The 15046-nt window shown below is 43.2% G+C and overlaps 1 protein-coding gene across 5 annotated transcripts in view; it reads left to right on the top strand.

Moving 5' to 3' along the window:
* The first annotated feature begins 3339 nt into the window (after positions 1-3339).
* CDC7 (cell division cycle 7) overlaps positions 3340-15046 on the top strand; it is a 31915-nt gene continuing 20208 nt past the window's right edge. For 2 of the 5 annotated variants that reach the window (XM_037907200.2, XM_037907199.2), the window contains exons 1-2: positions 3340-3477; positions 8111-8211. In XM_037907200.2, the coding sequence (XP_037763128.1) occupies positions 8118-8211 (94 nt within the window). In that variant the 5' untranslated portion in view covers positions 3340-3477; positions 8111-8117. Of the gene's footprint in view, positions 3478-3766; positions 4098-4188; positions 4215-8110; positions 8212-13159; positions 13269-15046 lie in introns of those variants that run through there. The other 3 variants (XM_037907201.2, XM_043520682.1, XM_043520681.1) reach the window with 3 other exon arrangements.

Here is a 15046-nt window from a genome sequence, read left to right as displayed (position 1 = left end):
AAAAGATCCTCGGTTGGTAATTACCCAAAAGGTGCCTCTAATTGTTCATCGTCTTAGCCACTCTCAACCCATTGTTTCTGCTGTTACTCTTTTTACTGATGGCTCTTCACATCGAGGTGTTGTCACCTATCAATCCGGTGACCCCCCTCGCTGGCATTCTCGTTTTACACTGCCTCAGCGTTCCGCGCAGCGCTCGGAACTGGCTGCTGTTATTTTGGCCTTTCAACTTTTTGCTGATTGTCCCTTTAATTTAATTGTGGACACCCATTATGTTTATCAAGTGATTGATCATTTACCCCTTGCCCTCATTACCCCTCAGGTCGATGCGGACCTCCTTCGCCTATTTTTGTCTTTGCAATATCTTATCTCCACTCGTAATTTTCCTTATTTTGTTGCTCACATTCGCAGTCATACCCCTTTGCCTGGGTCACTCACTGAGGGCAATGCGCGCGCCGATCGCGCGCTACGTGGTCAGGTAAATTCTCTTTTTTCTGACCCCATTGAAAGCCATGCCTTTTTTCATCAGTCTGCCTCAGTTTTGGCCCGGCAGTTTCACATTCCTACTGATCATGCACGTTCCATTGTTCGTTCCTGCCCCCACTGTGCCGCTGCTGCCCCTACCTTTTCTTATGCCGTTAACCCCAGAGGTACCGCAGCGAATCAGCTGTGGCAAATGGATGTCACTCACGTGCCACAATTCCGCCCCTATTCCTTTTTACATGTTTCTGTTGATACTTATTCGGGATTTCTCTGGGCAACCCCGCAGCGTGGGGAAGCCACTGCCAAAGTGATTCACCATTTGCTAGCCTGTTTTTCTGTTATGGGTCGCCCAAGCCAGATTAAAACAGATAACGCCCCAGCCTACTGCTCCACAGCCCTCTCCACCTTTTGTGCCCGATGGGACGTCCGTCTTAAACACGGGATCCCTTATAATTCCACGGGCCAAGCCATTGTTGAACGTGCCAATCGCACGCTCAAAACCTTGCTTGATAAACAATTAAAACAAGGGGAGCTGCGTCTCCGAACCTTAGGAGATATTCAACAACAAATGCATATCCTTTTGTTTACTTTAAATAACTTAACGCTGAACGCAGATCAGCAGACCCCCGCGGATCGGCATTTTCATAAATCTGAGGTACTGGAAAGACCGCGTGTCTTTTACCGTCAGCTGCCTGATCCGCAGTGGCTGGGCCCAGTACCTCTAATCACTTGGGGTCGGGGATATGCTGCGGTGTCTCTCCCTGCAGGACCGTTGTGGGTTCCAGCCCGGTGTGTGCGACCGGCACTGAAACAGCATGGCATGGCGCCAGGGGCTGCCGAACCCCATACCGGAGTTTCAGCTGACCTTGGAGGAGAACGCGGTGCCTCCCGGGTCGACAACGGCGGGACGGAAACGGAGGAGGCGTAGCGTCCCAAGCCAGCCCGTGACATGGGGAGCAGTAAAAGCATTGGTCGCGGCGGCTCAACGAAGACTGGCAGCAAACCAACAGCCAGAGACTCCTGAGACTTTGTTTGTGGCGATTCTCGCCCAAATCACTGCTAATTCTGTACTGATTGTATGCCTTTTGTGCCTGCTATTTCCTGTAGGGGTTGGCTCGGAAGCGCTTCCCCCGTTACGGACCCGAATGACGTATAACATATGGGAAAGGTTGGCTTCAATAGCAAATGTTACCCACTTTTGTTTGTCTAATTCTGTAGAAGCCGGAGAATTGTTAGGTACATGCCTTATTCCAGTATGTCATCACCCTGAGGAGATAGGGAATGAGACGATGCTCGCTGCTTACGCGAATCTCTCTTCCCAGTACTCTGGCATGGCTAATTGGGGCCCGGCCTACTATACCTTGCCTCACACGGCTATATCCGTCAACACACCGTACCCGGCCGGGGCCAACGATGTCACCTGTGCGCGTGTGGTTAACTGCACTAGTACAAGCCATCTCTAGGCTGGCTGCGACAACTTTTTGGTTATGCTGTGTTTATAATCATTGGGCTTATTTTTTGCTGCTGCTGTGTACAATGTATTCCCTCTTTGCTAAGGCTTTGTAGAGATTCGCCCTGGCAAGCTCCCCGAGTTATGTCCTTGCCTATTTGGGAGTTAAATTGCTCGCAAAAGCAAATTGACGGCTCCCATGAGAGGGCCGAGTATAATTAAACAAAAAGGGGGAGATGAAGGGCCCATGTTTGGTCCATCCACCTGCAAACAGTCAGGGCACACCCTGACCGTTGTGAGGAGCAACACATTGCTCCGTCCAAGGACGAGGACCAGATATGAACCCTGGGAACTTGATTAAAGGACAGTAATCGTGGGAAGCTTCCTTGGCTTGGCCTTAAGGCCTGAGAATTAAGAATGTAGTAGATAGAAGCTGAAAAACAAGAATATTAATCAATGTCATGCATTCCTTTGCGGTGAAAGTAGGTAATGTGCAGGGGGGAGAAATATAATAAAGGAGAAGGTGGAAAGCTGACAGGCAGCAGCCCATTTCAGCTGACCAGCTTGCTTGCTTGAATAAATCTGTGTTCTGTCTCATCATTGAACCGCCACATGGAGCCATTGATCACTACCCGTTGAGCCCGGGTAGAATGGGGGGGATCATTTTTCAGGATAGGTTGTAGATCTTATTCTGCACCAAGAGCCCTTTTATGGTTTAAATTAATCCACTTCCAAAGGGTGTGGAATAAAAGTATCCACACAGGGAGTTAGTGAGGAATAGCTATTCAGTAACACTAATCAGCTATTCCACACTGAGCTTCTTCTTTGAGCCCTTACAAGAATGCAAACAATTGACTTCAGGGGATTACAGAAAGTGTAAATGAATGCAGAAGTTGACCCAAAGAGAACAGTTAAAAAAGATGAACATTTTCACTTCAGCATGTAGTATTTAGGTAATCAATAATGTCCAGTTTATTTAGTAACCCAATCAGTGCAGAAACAGTTTAACACCATATGGTACGTTGTAACTCCACAGTAAAAACTGTGCTCGGTATTATTACATCATGCGTTGCTGGTAGTAGTTTCTACCAAGAAAGCTGAGGGTACCTCATCTCCTTTCTAAGGTACAACAGCATTCCTATAAGGGCTCTGCTTCTGAAATGATAACCTAAGCCAGGACATACAGTCCCAAGCGAGTCGAGTCACACACAAGCTGAGGTTTCCAGAGCCACTCACAACACCTCCTTCCCCAGCACAACGTGGGCCGCATCTGCAACCCGGCTAATAGCTAGAAGAGAACTCCCAGTCCCCAAAAGTCTCGAGCTCAGAGCTGGCCACACCCCTTGAGCGGTGACACCCCCTCCCCTCACCCTGCTCGTTGGCCAATAGAAGCACTGTTTTCTTGGAAGGGTTGCTATTGGTGAATTCTCCTACCGCTTCTAACAAACGCTAGGATTGGCCGCCGTGGGGGTTGTCCGCAAAAGGCGGCATCAGGCAAAAACCCCACTCTTGGCGCCCTGGGACCCGCTGCCGCCGCTGCTCTGCCTGTGAGTGGAAGAGATTCCACCCCCCCCCCCCCCGACACACATCCACTCCGGGGCGGCCCCCCGCACCCCGGCCGGCTTCCCGCGACGGGCTGTCGCTGAATGGCCTGCCCCACCGCCGGGGCTGAGCGCGGTTTGGGGCCGGGGGACGCCTCCTCCCTCAGGGCAGCTTTCCCGCCCGGCGCGGCCTGCCCCGACTGGCCCTGGCTGGCTCGCCGGCCCGTGGTGGGAGGGGGAGCGTCTGTTCGGGGCTGCCCGTGCGTTTCTAGCCCCTGCCGGCCGGTGTCGGGAGGCGGGCCGGCCTGCTGTGTGGCTCCTGGGCTTTGGCCCTAAGGGGCCCACCCAGGCGCTGGAGCCGCGCGCTCTCAGTCCGTTCTTGGCCCGTGGGGCTGGCCCTGAGCTCGGTTTTAAAGTACTGACCTGCTCGGCTCCCGCCTCCCCGTGCCAAGGGCCCGGCCCTGCTCGTTGAGGAGCTGGAGCTCCGACCCTTGGGCAGTTCCCGTGCCCACCTCTGCAGTTTGGGGGGGGCCGCCGGAAGGAGGGAGGGCAGCGTGCGGACTGGTCACCTGCTTCGCGCAGGGCGTCGGGGATGGAGGCTGAATTTCGGGGGAGCCATCGCTGCTGTAATTTGCAATCCGCGCCTCCTGCGTACACACAGCACAGACTCTCTGCCCTGCCTTGTTCTCTCAAGAGTCTCTTCGCTCTTTCTTGGTCCCAGACTCACTAATTTCAGAGTGGTGGTAGCTGTGTTAGTCTGTATCAGCAAACAGAGCTAGGAGTACGTGTGGCACCTTAGAGAATAACAGATTTATTTGGGCATAAATAAATTTGTTAGTCTCTAAGGTGCCACAAAAACTCAAAAATGTGTAACTTGTACCCTTCTTCCACATAACCATGAACTTGGGTTCTCCTCTGCTTTGGCCCCATGACCTACAGTAATAAGCATTTTGATGGTCATTATCTTTGGGCAATATCTGTTTAGTAGCAGAAGCCTTTTGAATACCAGTTTTGGCAAACTAACCTTACTTGACTATGTTTAGAACAACAAAGAAATATTAAGAAATGTCAGTCTAAACAGCCTCTTCCCCTTTTATTAATATATTCAACAAATCTTAGAAAACATGACAATATGTTTTATTTCTTCAGAAAAAAGTAGAATACTAAATTCTCTGTATATCCGTTGGACAGCATTTCTGCTCACTCGTCTGAGAAATAGTTTGCACATCATGTACAAACTAAGTGGCAAAGTTTAAAGTAGCTTATGCTCAGTTTTTAATATTTATGCATTCAGGCTGCAGTTTAAATGCAGTGGAAAGCATGTATTTGACCAGGAGTCTTGCTACAAGAGAGCTACCTTGTAACGTTAACCTTCTTTGACAACTCTCAGATGTTTTTCTTCTGTCTAGAAGTACAGACACACTGTTCCTCAAATGCTGAGTATGAAGATATGATTTCTATGCTTTGTACTGTAAGAGAAGGCTTATTTGCTTAGCAGTAGAAATGTGAAATTATATCAACTTAAAGCATTAGCAGAATTGTGCAAAAACTCCCAGAATTGTACCTGCAGATCTTGTTTGTGATATGTCAAGCACTAAAAAGATGATATCCTATTTATTGTAGTTTGGTGTAGGGCAAAGCAGTATCAAGGGAATTTTGTGGCATGTCAGTGCTGGTGTTTGCAGTGATTATTCCTCAGTTCTGTGTCAGAGATGAGTTGACCCTTCCAAAGGGGTTACTGATTCTCTAAGGATTCTCTCTGTTCCCACATATTTTCTTAGAATGTGATCATGTAATTAAAGAACTATATCATAATACATATGCACAACAGCACCCAATTAAGGTAGCACCCATGATCTTAATTTAGGTATTTCCTAACTTTTGAGTGCTTGATTTTGCAACCTCTGTAATGTTCTTTAAATGTAAATATGTGTAATTTCCTAGGGTGTTAAATAAGGAAATTACCTCTTGAGCTAATGGAGTAACTGATAGGCGTGGTAGTAGGTTGTCCTCTATATGGAGCAGTGCTAGACAAGGATGGAAAAAACTTTCCTTTGCCGTCAACAAATATCTGTGAAATGAAATGGCAATGATGGCACTCAGGAATCCTGGATTCCGTTCCAGGCTCTGGAGGGCAGTGTACTCTAGTGAGCACTGGGCCCAGACTCTTCTGCACATTTCCTCCAAACATGATCCCTTCTGCCCCATCTCCTTCAGCCTCTGCCTGTCCCAGACTTGTCTGTGCCCCACCCATAACTCCTCATATCAGTCCCATTCTCCTTATTTAGTCATAGTCTCCAATCCTCAGACTTCTCATTCCAGTCTCCTTACCCAAAAAAGTTGCAGTCTCATCCCTTAGATCCAGGTTTTCTTCCCCACCACACACCTGGATTTGTGCTGGAAATGGCCCAACTTGATTATCATACACATTGTAAGGAGAGTGATCACTTTAGATAAGCTATTAGCAGCAGGAGAGTGGGGTGGGAGGAGGTATTTTTTCATGCTTTGTGTTTATATAAAAAGATCTTCTACGCTTTCCACAGTATGCATCCGATGAAGTGAGCTGTAGCTCACGAAAGCTTATGCTCAAATAAATTGGTTAGTCTCTAAGGTGCCACAAGTACTCCTTTTCTTTCTCCTTGTATGTCTCTTTCCAGTCCCATCCCCCCCAACAGCTCCTTGTCCCCAGTTTTCTTGCCCCACCAGTTTCACTTCCTCCTACTCCTGACACCTCATCTGATCTGCCCCCTCCCCTCTAATGTTCCCTATCCCTACTGGCTCCCAGACCCAAGACTCATCCAATCTCAGCTTCTCCCCTGACTTTGTTGCATCCCCCCCACACCTTGTCCCAGTTCTTCTGTCTCCTCATCATATCTGTCACTCCTCCTCCTGTCCTACATGTTCCTAGTCCCCTTAAACCTGCCCCAACTTCCCCTCCTCCCCTGCTTTGTCCCAGTCTACTCCCCACACCCCAGTCTAGCTGTTATTTCATTTGCATTCAAATCATGTATCTTCCTCATCCAGTGGGGAGGGATGTCATCCAGAGCTGAGGGTGGGGATCCTCTTCCTTCTCTCAGTTCAAGTGCTCCAACCTGGCATGGCCTGCAGCAGCCAAGAGCTACAATTGTAGAGAAAGTCATGCTTAGCGCTGGGCTGGAACTTGTCTGGTGCAGATGAATGCTTCAGGGAAGTTAGGTGCTAAAATCTAAGATGTCTTTACTGACCATGTGCAACTGTAATTTTTTAAAAATGCTTACACCATGGCCACATTTGGGCAGACTTTCACTGAGACCGCAAAAGGCACATCCCTGATACAAAAGCCACTCCCTGCCAGCTTTCAAGTCCTGCTCTAAAGCATGGTGACACTAGAAATTTTTAAAGAAAAAAAAATCACCAAAAATTTTTAACATTGAGAAAATAATGTATTTTTTCCCCTAGCGTTGCTCTTAGAAATGGCTGAACTGCATTGGCTGGTATTTTCCAGAAAACTTCAGCCTTAGGCAAACACCTGGCATGGAAAATTTCAGCCTAAACAGCTAAAATTTGTCAAAGATATAAACAACTGAAAACAGGGTCTTGTAACAGGAAGCGTCTGGCAACCTTAATAATAAGTGGGTCTGGTAGCACTGTTTGGAATATTAGTAACAATGTTTGTTTTCCCGTATCCAAGAGTCTGTGTTTGTCTTGTTTTGCTTCAGCAAGTAGGCCTACCAATTTCTCAGGGTCTGTCTATGATGCCCACAATGCAGCACTGTGATGTGGGCAGTGTAGTCATGTAGTCTACAATAGATAGCTTTATCGGCTCCCGGCAATAAAGCTCTATATTGGTGCTTTTCAGTGCTAAAACTTTTGTCACTCAAGGGTGTGTTTTTTCCACACCCCTGAACGACTAAAGTTTTAGTGCTGAAAGTGGCAGTGTAGACACCGCCTCAGTTGTGTATCCTAATATGCCACAGAGTTTCACAGTCTCCCCAAAATCTAGAAGGAGGTATATTAAAACAGTTTGTTTCATTTTTGGGGATGGAGAATTTTGATTTTTATATCACTCATTTTCTTCTGTATTTTTGCTGTTATGTTCTGTAACAGGATTTTTGTTGATGAATGTGTTACTTGCTCCCCCTCTGTTTGCCAGAAGCTGGGAACGAGCAACAGGGAATGGATAACTTGTTGATTACCTGTTCTGTTCATTCCCTCTGGGGCACCTGACATTGGTCACTGTCAGAAGATAGGATACTGGGCTAGATGGACCTTTGGTCTGACCCACTATGGCTGTTCTTACTGTAGATCCTGGAGTACATATGGATTATGGTGTGTTAGTGTTTTTCTTCCCTCTAAGGAAGGATTTGGGAGAAGGGTAATGCTATCTGTTAGTGAAGAAACACTCTGGGGATGGAAGGGAATGATTTGCGTTTTAATGTTCAGCTTCCCCTGTGGCTACTGATGAGGATTTGATTTGTGTTAGTCTCCTGCTCTGAGGATGTGCGAGGGATTTCACTATCAGTGGGTTGTAAGGGACTTCCTAAACTTAATGTCCTCTCCCTAAATCTTGTTAGGTGGGGAGGGAGAATGGCAGGCCTAAGGCATTCTCTCTGATCATATTAGTAATTGTCCTCATAGACCTTGTATTTTACTTTGATAGTTTTGTGATGGAAGCATCCTTGAACACTTATCAAGATGAACAACCTCCTCTGCAGGCTGAAAATTTCTATAGGAAACATGAAAAGAACAGCAAGTTGTCAGGTATGTATTTTAGGCTGTTGATTGAAATTTTTTTGCTGCCATGTTTCTCTTCCCCTTCACTTTAGAGACTACTACTGTATATATGTATTGTTGGATAAGATCCTGTTACACAAAGAATACATGTAACAAGATTCGAGAGGAAAAGCTTTAACAAAAAAGTTCAATGTTCAGGGGCTTTGAATTGACATTTCCAGGCTTGTTTCTGCCCATTATGTAGCTGCAGTATTCCAGTAGGATCGGTGAATTGTAAAAGAATAGTACTATGAAATTTATTACTCTTATGATATAATCTAAAATTATGTCCTGAGCTAGCTATTTTACTTGGTGAATATAAAGTATGTCAAATATCAGAGGTGTAGCAGTGTTTGTTTTTGTGGATATAGACTGAGTCTGGTGGCGCGTTCAGGCATTTATTTGGGCATCCCACAAAAGCTTATGCTCAAATAAATATTTATGAAGACTTCCATATTGATAGCCCTTGAGATCAAAGTCATCTTGCCAAAGACCAGAGCCACAGTGCTACTTCTCCATTGTGCCTCAGGATGGGTCTCAGCGTTGTCCTTCAGAGGTGAGAAAATAGCTTTAACCCTCCAAGTTATTTCCTATAAATTGGCTGCCCACCTCTAATGATGATGACCTCGGGTCACTATTGTCTTGGGCAGGATTTGAACACATGAATTAGAAGTAATAGACATTGTCAGTCCTCTGCACAGTCATGTAATTTGCATCCCCTTGCAGTGATGGGGAAGTTCCATCCCACCCCCAGGAGAGGACTGGGGGTGTTTGCACCCATTGGGGCAGCCATAATTTGTTGCCAAGGCTCTGCAGGATCCCCAACAGCAGAGACTGTTGAATTAGTGCATTCTCTGAGCATTCTGCCCACATTGCCTCCTTGACTAATGCCACCCACTTTGGGATCTGTGCCATCTAGCTGCAGGTCCTCTGGTGAAGTGAACTGTGTCTGCACAGACTTCTGCCAGTGGGAGCTGGTGCAGACTCTGGATGAAATCAAGCCAGTTGAGTGGATTCTCTGTCTAGCATTTGTTTAGAAGGACATTGGCACCAAATGAAGGGCTGCATTGGGACCATTAGGCGGGTGGCACAAAGTAAACCAAAGCTGGAGACTGCAGTGAGGGTACAGGGCTACTGATTTTAGAGACTTTAAAGATATGTTGTCACCTGAGATCAACTTATTTTATTTAAGGCATGGCCCTCCAGTCTGTGCTGTCTAAGAATGCTTTGACAGAGTTGGGGCTTTTTCTCTAAGCTGTGGACTTTTCTGAAGCAATCCTGTGACCAAAGAGGCTTCCTATAAGAAATTACCCCCAATACTTTTAGTAAAGATCTGAAAGATAGAAGATTCTTTACCAGCCCAGCAAGATGCAGGACTCAGTTTTTTTTAGACTTGCTTCAGCTGGAGCAAGATGAGCAACCTTGTACTAAAAGCTGTTTTATTTCAATAGAACTCACCATATCAGTTACAGAGACAACTGAGGGGGGATATGATAGGTCTATAAAATCATGAATGGTGTGGAGGAAGTGAATGAGCATTATTTAGCCCTTCATATAAACAGAAGAACCAGATGTTACCCAATGTAATTAATAGGCAGCAGGTTTAAAACAAACGTTAGGAAGTACTTTCTCATACAATGCACAGTCACCTTTGGATCTCGTGGCCAGGGCTGTTGTGAAAGCCAAAAGACTTAAGTGCATGAAGGATAGGATCATCAATGGCTATTAGCTAGAGATGGTCAGGTATGCAACCCTGTGCTCTGGGTTTCTCTAAACCTCTGACTGCCAGAAGCTGGGACTGGATGATGGATCACTCGCTACTTGTCCTGCTGTGTTCATTCCCTCTGAAGCATCTGGCACTAGCCACTGTCGGAAGACAGGCTACTGGGCTAGAAGGACCATTGGTCTGACCCAGGATGGCCATTCATACGTTCTTATGTTTTCAGAAGTCAGAAATATCTGACTCCTCCTCCTGTGCTCACTTGCGAGCTCAACCTTATTGTTACTGGCCTTCTGATAAATAAAATCTGTATAGGACCTTCTTCAGAACACAGTAATGTAACTGTCATTGGGTGATGCAAGAATGTTATTTATGTACTCTGCAGTCTTTACCGTTCTGTCTTGAATGGCATTTATAGGGTCTTATCTTTGGCAGATTAGATACAAAAAAAATCAATAGTGTTTAAAAACCCTGATTTTTGTATTTAAATACAGGTTTATTTTAAATTAGAGTTGAAATCGACAACCTATGTTAGCCCTTAAGTTGCTTATTTATCAATCATTTAAATTAAGTACAAAAAATATTAAGCAGTGCATATTTGCTGCCAAGTTTTAAAGAAGGTCAAAGCACTGAACTGCTGGAAGTCACTGGCTAAGCACCTGGAACCAGTGGTTGTGGAAGTGCTAAACCAGCTTTTGACAGCAGTAGCCTCCTCTGCAGGTGCAGAAAGAATATTTTCTTCCTTTCAATTTATTCAGATAGTTCAGGTCAATGACTAATTTATTCAATACTTCCTTTGTTTAATAAAGCAATTAGTTTTAAATGCAAAAACATATGTTGATACTTTGTCTCTAGCACATTTAGTTTATATAATAACTAAGTGCTGTTCTGTGCATTTAATCGAATGACAATTTTCTTTCAAATATGGCTTGACACAAATCAAGTAAAAAAAAAAAAATGCATCACACTGTTTTCTTATGTAATAAAAATTTAAAAATTAAGAATCTGAATAGATGTATGTTAAGCTATATAATTGCTTAAATAAATGTGGTTTAACTTCCTGTTAGCAAAAATGGGCAGCAAAGTTAGGAGATGGGTATATTTAGTTGCAAATCAACATGTTTTAATAGTTACCAACCAATGAGAATCAACTTTTTTTAGGAAAATAACTGAAAAGTACAAATGCAGAATGATTAAAATCATTTTAAATCCAGGTTCTGTGATTGCTGATTAGAATCAGTGATTTAAAGCAAACATTCTTTAAAATGGACAATATCACATGAAAGTCTCTTCTGTATTTCTCATTGTATTCACCTGGGAAACTGTACAAATATGGACATTATTTTGAAAACTGTTCCATTCATATGGTGTTGAGAATTGTTCATTTGTCATTGCTGGCCAAAGTGATCTGATTGGCATTTGATATTTTTTCTTAACCCTCCAAACACCATCTTAAACATTTGTTTTGTGTTAAAGTGAGGTGGTGGGGTGAGGTGGGAGGGAAGTATTGAGGTAAATGGTTATAGCTTTTCATCATTTGTAACCAAAAACAGTCATTGGGCGAATGGTGGATTTCCATTTTAACTAAAAGCTAGGAAAGCCCACATACATTGAGAAAACATCCACATGTATTTGCTTTCTATTAAGCATCTGAAAATATTTGTGTGTTGTCAGCACTTTTTAAAATCAAACTTCTAAAGACTTCCCAAGATTAACACAATTAAGCTTTCATTTTGTGAAAATGACAAAAATATGATTTTATTACTGTACAAATAAAGCAAAAATTAATACTTAGTGAGAAAACAAATGTGTTGTAATTCTTACATTTAATATACTGTATAACCACTTAATAAAAGGTTTTGCTTGTTACTGTCAGTTTCCACCACAGGTGCAGATATGTGCTATTAATATTTGAAGTGTTGACTTATGTCGTTGATGTAGCAGAGTGTAAATTTCTGAATTCTTCATTTTGTTAGTCAAAGCAAAAACTGTGACATGAACATTAAAATCTTGCCGGGGGTTATTCCTCATCCGTTCTAAAATAATATACCTAGCTTACAGAGTCCCCAGTTTGCCATGCCTCATAGGATTCAGGAGTGGCCAGGATGCTAAGCTACTTTGCTTAACTCAGCATCTTGTGCTATTAGGCGCTCTCTACTCTGAGTACTCCTGGGGGAATTCTGCACCAAAAAATTTAAAATTCTGTGCACAATATTTTAAAATTCTGCATATTTTATTTGTCAAAAGAGCACAATATAATCACTGGTTTCAATTATTTCGATAGTTTATTTAAACTACAATACAATGGATGGAGAATGGGAGTGGAGAGCACTGGAGGAAATCCCTAAAGCCCTTGCCTAATAATAATGTTGCTAGGTTTGACCCTTTATTTCTAGTTATTAGTCAACAAATATATGCAGCCATACGCTCAGTGTTACATCATAGGCAACTGAAGTGCAAGTGAGGGCTGGGGAATCAAGCTCACAGTTTATATTGGCTACTGACCATCTCCAGAAAAGTTAGTAGCAAACAGTTTATGGAGCACACTTGTATAGGAAATTTTTTCAGTCCAAAAATTTAGACCAGTTTTAACCACAAAAGCACCATAAGCATTTATAAGGCCATACTGTCCTTTACACCCCTCTGGCAATGTGAAGGAGCCTGAAAACTTTTACACCTGCCTGAGGAGACAGAGCCTGCCTCATGCCTACCTCCTCAGAAACACCCTGAAACTCTGCCCCTCCACACCAAGTGTGCTTTAATAGTGAGTGAGGGATAGAGGGTGTCTTTCACTTGCACGACTGCCCAGCTCCCCCCTACTGCTGGTGATTTACGTCTCTATCGGCTGCTCTGGGCACCTGAGCCAACCTTCCTGTGCTGCCAGGAAGGGGCGCATAACCACTCTTGCAGCTTCCCTTTGCTTTCCCGTCAGAAGTAATTTTTCTGTGGGGAAGCAAAGAAATCGGTGGTAGACATGAATTCTGTGCATGCGCAGTGACAGAATTCCCCCAGGAGTATACTCTACACTTAGTCACTGAAACACTTCCAAACAAGTATTATAGGGTGAAAATGATAGTCTTTTTCTTCTAAAAAGATCTGCTGCACTTTTGCCTGCCCAGTACCAACCAATGGCAGTGACTTAAATGTTAGAGTTTGGGGTGTTTTTTTTTTTTTAAGTTTTTTTTTAAAAAACTAACATGAATTTTATTTTTGCAGTGTGGATACAAGCTTGGAAAGGCTGGATGGGTAACAACTATTAATGAGGATATTTTAAAAGAGGGGGAAGAGACTTGGCAGTGGGAGAAAGATGAGGAAGAATGATGAGGTGAAATACATAGTGTGGGCGCAGTAGCCTTCAGCAGTTTAATATGTATAGTTTTTTGTAATTAACTTTCAACTAAAATTTTAAAACTCTAATGGGGACTTCTGACATCTGTTTTCAGGTTCTTGAAAGCAGGGAAAGGATTCAAGAGTCACATTTCAGTCTTCTGTTGATGTTGCAGCAGTGAAATTTGTTCATTTGGGCTAATGTGTGGGTTTGGGAATACATATATACATACAGAGTACATGCCTATTGTAATCTTTCTGGTATTATGACTTTATAAATTGATTTTCATTGTTCATGATATTTGTTACATCAGTGCTTACTATGCTTCTTTGTATAATATATAATCCTAGTTTAAACATTTTGCTATTATATGTGTTAATTTGGGAATGATTTTCCCTCTCCCTTTTTAGAATGTATAATACATATGAGTTTAGCTCCTACCAAATACTACATTATTAATTGTTGTTGTTATTATTATGTGAAAACAATACAAACCATTCTTGAAAACATCTATTGTAGGAACATTTTACCCTTGCTGCAGTAATTAGCCACAAACTCCATAAAAGTATAGGCCAATGACTTTGGTTCTCACGACTTTGAAATATCAGGCCATGTGTCTAGATGTCTAAATATGGACTTAAGAGTCAAGCACTAGTGTTACAGTAGTTGATAAAGGGTGACACTATTTGAGCCCAACCATTGTAAAATGTTTCAACTTTAAATGCAACTTGCCTTGTGTATATTTTCATATGCTCTGTGTTCTAAGGCTTTATAGTATTTTGGCAGTAGCATAATGGTTTATTGTTGCATGACAGTAGTTAGAACATCTAATAAAACAGCATAAATTAGAATCTCTAAATTTCAAAAGAAGTGTGTTTTAGAAGGCATTCATGAGTCCTCTAATAAATACTTTTCTAAAATAACCCATCTTTTGAGTGAAATTCCTTAGTTTTCCAATAAGAATGCAGTATCCTTTCTATGCCATCTAGTGATTGTAGTATAAAATGCAACAATTTAAATATAATCAGCAAGGGTTTTTTGAATATTTTTAACAGACCTCCAATGATAACACAAGTTTGTCTTCCTAATACTTTCCTTTTTAAACCCTTTTTTTTTGTCTTTTATTCTTTGAAGTTTACCTCTTACATACCCATTTCTCAGCAGCCAGTGTAGATTTGTCTTCTATGAAATGGTGACATTACTAACTCCATGTGTATGTTAGTCTCTGAACTATAATCAGAGATCCTATTCATTTTTAGGGTTTGCCACGCCATGCTGAGTGGCAACAATTTATGAGTTTTAAAACAAAACGTAGCAGCATATAAATTCTAGAGCGTGATAGATGGGGCAATACTGTTTGCATTCAGTTAGCAGTTATGTCAGGAGTTGGCAGAGTTTAATGCCCCTCTCAATTGGGTTTTCCCATGAAGGTGGATCAGAGACACCAAATTTAATCAATAGAGGTCTGGACCAAAAAAATAAATAAAGCAAAAGGTGGATATTCATGGATCATGAGTCTCAAGCCAAAAAAGTTAAACTCTTTGCAGATTACCGCTTAAACCAGGAGTGGGCAAACTTTTTGGCCAGAGGGCCACATTGGGGTGTGAAACTGTATGGAGGGCTGGGTAGGGAAGGCTGTGCCCCCCAAACAGCCTGGCCCCTGCCCCCTATTTGCCCCCTTCCACTTTCCACCCCCTGACTGACCCCCCTCAGAACCTCTGACCCATCCAACCCCACCCCTTGTCCCCTGACTGCCCCGGGACCCAACCCCCATC

Source organism: Chelonia mydas, chromosome 8 (genome assembly GCF_015237465.2).
Source record: "Chelonia mydas isolate rCheMyd1 chromosome 8, rCheMyd1.pri.v2, whole genome shotgun sequence".
Classification (NCBI taxonomy): Eukaryota; Metazoa; Chordata; order Testudines; family Cheloniidae; genus Chelonia; species Chelonia mydas.
Note: the sequence above shows the minus strand (reverse complement) of the source record. Positions and strands in the feature narration are given on the sequence as shown.